Below are 8,708 nucleotides of genomic sequence, written 5' to 3'. Positions count from 1 at the left end.
CCGCCCCCCTGCCTCGCGCCTCGTGCGGGCGCGAAGGGGGGAAGGGGGCAGAGAGGCGGCGCGAGCCGCGCATGCGCAAAGAGATCCAGCGGGAGGGGAGGAGGGAAGGGGGGGCGCGGCAGCCCGAGTCGTTCGGCGGTGGCGACGACGACGACGGGAGCGGCGGTAGCGCAGAGGAGAAGGCTAGGGGCCGCCGGGCGCCGCGGGGCCACCCGGGAGCTCACTAGAGCAGCCGGTCTGCGCTGGGAGTGAGAATCGCTGGGTCGACGGCGAGCGCCTGCCGGGGGCTGAGGGGAGCGGCGGCTGTTGCTGCGCGGGCGGGCGGGGGGGCGATCTCACCCCCGCCCCCCCCCCCCCCCTTCCCCCTTCCAGCAGCGGCCAGGGAACCTTTAGCGCAGCCCTGACTGGAGCTTGAGGTGGGGGCTGCGGCGAAGAAGCGGCGCCCCCGCTGAGGGGGAGAAGAGGAACGGCCGCCCCCGCTCCATGCGCGGCACCCGCTTGCCTCGATCTGCCCAGGGAATCCGCGGCCGCGGCCGGCTGCCGCCGCAGCAGCATGTGGAGCCCGACCGAGGAGGAGAAATACGGCGTGGGTAGGTGCTACCACATCCCCTCCCCCGCACCGCTGCCCCCCTTCCTGCAGCGGACGGACCCCGCAGGTTGGGGCTGCTCCCCCCGCTTCCTCCCTTGGCTGGCTGTCCGCGGGGGCAGCGATGGTAGTCTTCCACTGCCCGGCAGGTAGAGCGCGGGGGAAAGGCGAGGAGGGCTGGTGCCCGGGGAAGGCTGTTCCTGAGGGAGAGCGGGCACCGGCTGCGCGCTGCTTGCCGCCGCCTCCCGGCCCGCGCAGCCCAGCATCCCGCGGCTGTGCTGCGGCTGCTTCGGTTCGTGCCATCGCCCCGAGTTCGTCTGCCGCGAAGCGGTGGGCGGCAAGGGAAAAGTGGAGTTTCGGGGCCCGCGCCCGGCCCCGATTGCACAAATAATCAGAAAACGAGTCGTTTAGCCCTTAATCTACTTAGGCGTGCGATTCCTTTTCCTCTCCGCTTTAATCTGTGGTTTGTGGTGATCTTGTTTATGTGGAGTTGAGGGAAAGGGAAGGACTGTGGCGCCGTGTCATTAGGGGGCGTCGGCGATGCACCTGTTCGGAGCGGCGGGCCCGGAGCTGGCCCCCGCGTGCCCGAGGGAGGGAGCCGGGAACCGGGAACCGGGCCTCGGGCTGGGCCCAGCCCGGCAGCGACTTGTGCCGGGCTACGGGGACAGGCTGCAGAGGGCCCCGGGGCTGATGGTGCATTGCGCTCAGCGGGAACGAGGCCCGTCTGCCCCTAAACGCAGAAGCTTGTCGTTTTCCGTTGTTGATGATAAGTCAGATTTTGCCGTCCCCTCAAGTGGTGTGTGCTGTAATCCGAGCGATCATCACTGATGGCTTTGTGTTTGGGTTTTTGCTTTATTGTACAGTCATTCCTTGGAAGAGCAGAAATATGATGTCTGATGACGTGAAGACCGACTTTCTTTAACTTCACTTTTGCTTGTTTCGATTTAATTTTTCTAAACTATTGTATAGTAATGGTAGTGTCTGCTCTGCTGACCTACCTAAATGCGTCATTAAATCAATAGTTATCAATTGTTCACACCGATTCTCAAGCTTCACAGTGTGCGGTGATGATCAACTGCTGCAAATGGTTGGAAAATACAAGAAAACTTTCTGCAAAGATCTGTTAACTGCTGCTGAAGTAGGGATTGACAGTTGACTTGGGGACAATCAAAAGCATCGATGCTGCTAATATTCACAACATGTTCTCAGCATTGAGTCAGTGAACGACACAGTGTATCAGTGCTTTTTGTTAGCTTTTCATCTCATGCCATAAGTACTTTGCTTAGTACATTCCACACATCTTGAGCACGAGTAGAAGGAACTCACTTTCGTTTTTTAAACAAAATCCAATACATTTTGTTAGATTGAACCTGTTAAGCGTGGGGCAATGCACACAGGTGGCATAAAACATCACAAGGAAGCAGCAGTACTGTAAGCAACAAATGTTTGTCAGTCACTGGGAATATGTGGAGTTAAGAAGCTTTGTCACATCTCAGCTGGGTGTTCAGAGAATATAAACTGTCAGACCTGAACTTTTGGTGAAAGACCACTTCTGGTGTCCTAGCACTAAGCTTGCTGGGATGATTGTAATAGATGCTTCACAAAAAAAATCCCCAAACCTTCCACTCTTATTGGTTTTCCTCTGTTCTGTTTATGTTCTCATTTTCCTCTGCTGTGTGCTGGGGTTTGATGTTCAGAGTTTTGTTTGTTTGTGTTTGGCCCGTGTTGCCAGATAAAACGTGTCTTACCTTAATCGAAAAGTAGGTGAACTAACGGTTCTTACGTCGGCTTATGGGAGGAGATGGCAGGAAACCTCCATTCAGGCTGTAAACAAGCCTAGGAGAGGCATCTGAAAAAGAGAGTAGTGGATGAAAGAAAACAAGGGTTGTTTCAGTGAATATTCTGTAGGCTTCAGAATATTCCTGGCACGTTGATTTTTCCCTTTCATACAACACACAGTAGGTAGGTCTGAGATCATGGCTAATCTTAAGAATTTTGGTGATTTTCTTTATTGTTGATTAGCTTTAATGACTTTTTCTGTAATTGAAGCTGATTGATAGTCCTCCAGAGAGTGAGAATACTGGAAAAATGTTGCTTACATTTGGAGTTTAGTTACTGTAAGCATGGAGAGGGAGGCTAATTTTTTTTCAGCAGCAGATCTGTCGTTGCTTGCTGGAGTGGTCTTTTTTGTGCATTTTGGAGAAACAAGTCTACAGAAGGTGTAGATCTGAGGTGTTACTGGTAGGAGGTGCACTAGGAAAGAAAAAGGGGAAAAAACAATGTGGGGGGTTTTGTTGGTTTTGTTATAAAATGGGTGTAAATGATCCTAATTTCACTAATAATGTGTGCAAAACTCATTTTCTTGGCATGAGTTGGTAACACAAAGTTATGCCTTGGGCTTTAGTAGTTTAGTTTTGTTTTGACCACTATCCCAAAAACCCCTCTGCGGTTTTTTTCCCTGTGGTCTTGTTAAACCATGCAAAGTTTTTGATGTGCCTTTGAATGAAGACAATGTGCTTTGCCCCATTGATGTAAGCTGAGTGGGGGGACAAAACAAGTCAGTTCTTCCTGCAACTGGAATACCATAAATTGCTTTCTGGTGGAATAGAAAGGGATGTGTGGGCATCCAAGCCCTTCTGTATACCTGTTCATGTGTATCAAGGAAAGTAGAAGTCTCTTGAAGGTCTCTTCCCATCTGGTCTATTCTGTTCTATATGAAGCAGTTCATTCTGATGCTGTTCTCTTCATTGAAAGCAAATTGTGGTTTGTGTCATCTTCTTAGCAAGGTAGTTGGCTCAGAGTTGGTAATTTATAGAAACCATTCCTTCAGAAAGTTGCCAAGTTCCTCCTCTCAACATGTGGGTATAGAAGGGCTTTGTATTCTGCACAGGCTTTCAAAGAGCTTGACACAAAGGCATGTCTTACATGCTTGCTGGAGCCCCTTTACAGATGCCTCTTTTCAGAATCCCCTCTACAGCTACACAGACTCTTACCTGCAAGAAAATGTGTTAAATGTACCGAGTGCATGTCAGCGACTTTGTGGTAGTTCTGAAGTCCTCTTCCTGTATCTGGCTGTATTTAAAAAACGTTTCACTGCTTGCAGTTGTAAAATGCTACTGGATTGTCCAGTCTTCATGGAAGTCACCATGTACTTCTGCAATAAAAGTATTGAAAGATTGATCAGGGTATTTGTAACTAAACTGAGTTAAACACTCCCCTAATAACATTAACATACTTCATTGATTGTATTTCTTAGCCACTACCTGGAAGCTGTTGTGACCAATTCCCTTCTGTTCTATTTAAAGTGCTTACACTCTGTGCCTGTGCTCCTAACTGCACTTCTGAAACTTCAGTCTTGCTGTGGGAAGGCAAACAGTTCTCCCACAGGTGCTTAAAGTGACCAGTTGTGAAAACAATGCCATTTCTAACCTGATGGTTGAAGATAACTAGCTCTCCAGCCCTCTAGTGCTTTAACGGTTCTAAAGCAGTCTCTGTCGGAGAAAACATTTATGGAAGCGATTTGATTAGTTACCTCAGTCTTCTACAGCAAGTATTAAATGATAATGGATTAAAAGAAACAGCTAAGCAGAGAGAACTCTAGCAAATAACTTAAATGTAATTAAAATGTGGCAAATGTGTGAGAGCTGATTATGTATTTCATTAGGCTCTCACTTTCTTTTTTGTGTGCAGGGAGCACTTTTAGGTGGTTCTCAGAAAAGTGTGGGGTGTTTTTTGCTTCCCCCTCCCCCCCATTCCTAATGTAGTTAATCCTGTCTTTTGATTCTATGAAGTATATGATGGAGAAGGAAAACCTGCCTGCATGAACAGTGCCTCTTCTTATTTTGCTCAGAAGAGTTACTGTTAAAATCTATGGGTTTCTTTAAAATGAACTTTCTATTTTTACTTTCACCACTGAATTGGTAACAATGTACAGCACAGAACAAGAGGACACAGTCTCAGGCTGCGCCAGGGGAGGTTTAGGTTGGATGTTAGGAAGAAGAGAGAGTGATTGCCCATTGGAATGGGCTGCCTGGGGAGGTGGTGGAGTCACCATCATTGGAGGTGTTCAGGAGGAGACTTGATGGGGTGCTTGGTGCCATGGGTTAGTTGTTTAGGTGGGTTGGATTGGTTGATGGGTTGGATGTGATGATCTTGAAGGTCTCTTCCAACCTGGTTTATTCGATGTAATTCTATTCTATGTAAATCCATAAGCACAAATATATATGTAACTAATATTTCCCTTCTTCCTACTGAGAAAGGATGGGGAATCATCATGTCCTAGTTACAATTCTGTACTGCAGTTCTAATTTTTTGTTAACAGCATCTTGTTATTATTATTTCTCCCCCCTGTCACTAACCCTTAGCTTGCACATCTCCCAGGTCATCTTTGTGTTTGGAAAAACAGGACTGCAAAACTGTCCAGGAGAAGTCTACCTCCTCTCTACAAGTCTCTTGCCATACTGCTCTGGTTCCTACCTATTTGTGTAGCAGGCAGCTGCTAGAGGAAGGAGTTTTGGAAGTTGATGGATGTTGCAGCTCCTCTGTACCACTAAATCTTTGTTACAGGTTTAAAACTAAAAGTTTCAGAGAGATGGAGAAAAGTCCCTCCCCCTCATTAGGAAAAAGTCTGTCTTCAGTAATCTGGGAGGTACTATCAGTCATTGCAGCTGGGTTCTGTGGTAAGGGACACATACTGTACTGCATCTTCTCTTTCTTATTTTATTGCCAGAAACTAACTGTCTGGCACTAGGAGGGAGGTGACTCAGGATATTCTTCAGTGATCTGCCTTGAATGTCCTCATAAACCTTCTGTGCAAGGCTGGTTTAGGAGGTGGGCATAGTACCTAGGGACTTGGCTTGTTAGTCAGGAAAACTGTGTGGATTGAAGTAATTTTTAGTTGCATTCAATAGTTTGCCCCTGAGGGTCTTTTTTTCCCCCTTAGGACCTGGAATTTGGCAGTCAGGGATCATAAAGGAAATGTATATGTGTTATTTGACTGAAGGAGAAATGAATCACACTGTGAAATGTCTCTGGGAAAGAGCAGCTCCCAAGATGCTCCTGATTGGTGACTTTCAGTCTAGATAGGAAAGTTCAATAAGGTGTCATTTAACACAGTGGGCAATTCAAGTTCCAGTCCAGTGTAAGTCTGTATTTCTGCTGTTGCTGAGACAACCTGGAGATTGAATATGCTCCTTTGTGGGAAGAGACTAATACATTTTGGCTCATTTATACTGGAAAAGACCAACCAAAAGACGCTGTGGTCACTCCTATGAGTGAATACCCTGTCTGCAGAGTTAGTTGAGAACTAATCTGTAAGCTAGTACTAGTTTGAGGCCATCTAAATACCAGTTGTCTTCAGGGACATTTACAGCAGAAATTAGCCCAAACTTTTTAAGCACATGCGGCATGAATTGAGAAATGCTTTTTCCCATTGGTTGCGAAGGCAAGGAGTCAGATGTGCCTGCTTAGCAGTTCATTGTGTGGTTTGTATGGGAATGGAAGTGTGATCTTAGAGTAAGAAGTGGTAGAATTGCAATATGGGCTTTAATGTTGATGCTTGGATGGCTTTGAGAGATATTTTCTCCGTTTATTTATAGTTATGCCATATTGTGTATGCAGTTAATAGCCCCAGGACTTCAGCTGCTTGCCAGCAGTGCTGGGGCAAAAGTGGTTCCTCTTTGACCTTATCCACAGTACAGGAATGACTTTTATATTTTGCCTGATTTCCTGAGGGTAGAAATTTGTAAGTGTTCAGGCTTTCTGTGCTTTCCTAATAGTACCTTTCCTTCAGCAGTGAGTGACACGTTAAGGTCCCTTCCAACCCCAACCATTCCATGAGTCTATGAGAGTTAGCAGCCTCAGATGTGTGTTTCCTACAAGTTTTAACGAAAGTTGTCTGAGTGGGGAAACAACTTACAAGTGTTCCTGTGGACAGAAGTGTGGATAAACAGCTACTGTTTGCTGGAAGAAATGGATAATAAATGAGGTCCTGTCAAAATTCTCCCTAGTAAAACTTCTTTGCTTGTTGGAGAATGTGAAGCTGTAAATGTGAGCGTGGGAGTAAACCTGAAGGTGCTCAGGAGCAGGACTGGGGATAGCAGGAGATTATAGTTCTGATGGTATTGCATTTGGTTTGTCATGGAACTCTTGGTGAAACAGGGACTGGGAATATCCACAGGTAGGAAATGAGACTTCTCCTTGTTTATTCAAGGAACAAGTTATTTTGCTGTCTTGTTTTAAATGGAGTAAATGCCAACTACAGTTAAAAACAGGGTGTATGTCCTGAATGCGCCTAGTGATTCTTTGGTGCTTCTTATTGCTATGATTTGGGTTTAAATTCACTGTCAAGGCTGTAGGACAGGAATGGTGATCCTTCACAGTGAAATGAGGGAGGAAAATTTCTCTTTTGAGCAATTCAAGGCAGAAGAGGTTGGTGTGAGAGTGTGGGGTGATGGCACAGGTCGTGGTTTGCAGCTGCATGTGGGAGGAAGAGAGGAAAGTCAGTGCTTCTATTAATCCTTTTGAGGGCAGCTTGCTTGGTTTACAGTCAGGGGTATAGCTCAGCTGGACTTGAGTTTCACTGTCTTGCCAAGCCTTTCTTTTAGCAGCCCTGTGTTTTAAAAAGCCAGTCTCTGATGCAAACTTCAGGGAAACAGGCAGGAACTACCACCAGGACTTGCAGTCTGGAAAATTCACTACCACATAGCTGATGATGTTTAAAAGCCCCCTCCCAAAAAGGGGTGATTGGGAATGAGGAAGAGTTCTTTGCCTTCTTGTGAAGAGTGATGTGTAGATACACAAACTTTTTTGATTAATCTGTTAGCTACATAGTTCTTTATAAAAAATCCCTGATTTCATAGCTCTTGTCTTGAGAAATGGGAGCTGTTTTCAGATGTGCATGTGAAAGCATTCACCAAAGAGTGGAAGGTCTTTGAAAAGTAATTCAGCTGTTAAAGAGCCTGACACAACTCTTTTCCCCACTTGTTAATTTGTACAGTGAGTTAAGTTTATTGTATTCCTTGCTCAGCTGTGATACTCATTGAGGAAATGGCTAAAGGAAGCATGCAGTAGAACCTTGGCTCAAAACCAGTTGCAATTGACAGCAGGCATTCCACTGATTGCTTTTAAGAACTGAATCAGCCTTAACATCACCACAGCTAACACATCTCCAAATCTGTATGCTCACTGAACCGAACCTCAAGGCAAGGAGATGAAATACCTCACTCAAGTGACTGATACTAAAATCAAGCCTCCATTCAGGCTTTTGCACGTCAGAAACTAACTTTGTGATCTCTTTTGAAACCCTGAAAGCATCCCTTAAGTTTTTTGTACTGTAATTCCTTCCTTTCAGACATGCTTTAGTGTTTGTTTAAACACCAGGTCTTTACTCAAAGCTTACTGAAGGTGTTAGGAAGACTGGTATAGCTGTGGGCTGGAGCAAAACAAATGCTTTTCAGTGCAGGTGTGAGGTGATTGCTTATTAGAACAACTTCATTTGTAGACTTTCCTCTTGTCCCTCTTTAGCATTTGACTTGCTGATCTTCTCTTGAGTCTTCCTGGTTATCAAGCCTTAAGAAAAGCTGCTGACAAGCACTGCCAGCTAGCTCTGGCGTCGCGGGTCATTCTGCTTTCAGAGGTAAGCTCGTACCAGTTCCTCTCTGAAACAAAAATAAAGGTTTGTCTAGATGTTACAATATCAGGAGGCTTGTGCATTAAACACTATCAGTGTTGGCAATAGGTAGTTGGAGTGGTGAATGACTTTTTATTTCAATATGAGCCAGAGTGTGGCCCAGGGTGCTTAGGCAGATGGCTTGCTGTTCTAGAAATCTCGTTTCTGTGTATTTGAACAGCAGGGGCCTCTCTCTTCCCTCTTAAATAGGTTTGTGAATGAGATGTTTATGCCAACTGTTAATTTGATGCACCTGCCCTTTCAGTCCTGTGATTTTGAGTGAGTGGAGCCTTGCATACATGTCAGAGAAGCCCAGAAGAACTGTTAAACAGAACCTGGTCAAAAGGGATCTATAAAGTCTTACAGGTCTCTTTGGGTGTTGAGTTCCATACAGTCCTTGGTCCTGCTGGGATGAATGGCCTACCTAAACAAGTTGTAAAGGCAGAAGAAAAC

General features: G+C 46.0%; 1 protein-coding gene across 12 annotated transcripts in view; it reads left to right on the top strand.

Annotated features, from left to right (window-relative positions):
• The first annotated feature begins 362 nt into the window (after positions 1 to 362).
• Positions 363 to 8,708, top strand: part of DOCK3 (dedicator of cytokinesis 3) — a 207,297-nt gene continuing 198,951 nt past the window's right edge. For 10 of the 12 annotated variants that reach the window (XM_068157820.1, XM_068157819.1, XM_068157818.1 and 7 more), the window contains exon 1: positions 364 to 590. In XM_068157820.1, coding sequence (XP_068013921.1) covers positions 554 to 590 — 37 coding nt within the window. In that variant the 5' untranslated portion in view covers positions 364 to 553. Of the gene's footprint in view, positions 591 to 8,708 lie in introns of all 12 variants that reach the window. The other 2 variants (XM_068157825.1, XM_068157826.1) reach the window with 2 other exon arrangements.

The sequence above is a fragment of the Melanerpes formicivorus genome, unplaced genomic scaffold, assembly GCF_026170545.1.
Source record: "Melanerpes formicivorus ecotype bairdi unplaced genomic scaffold, bMelFor1.0.p_v2 SCAF_38, whole genome shotgun sequence".
Taxonomy (NCBI): domain Eukaryota; kingdom Metazoa; phylum Chordata; class Aves; order Piciformes; family Picidae; genus Melanerpes; species Melanerpes formicivorus.
The sequence above is the reverse complement of the archived record's forward strand: the minus strand, read 5'-3'. Positions and strand labels throughout refer to the sequence as shown.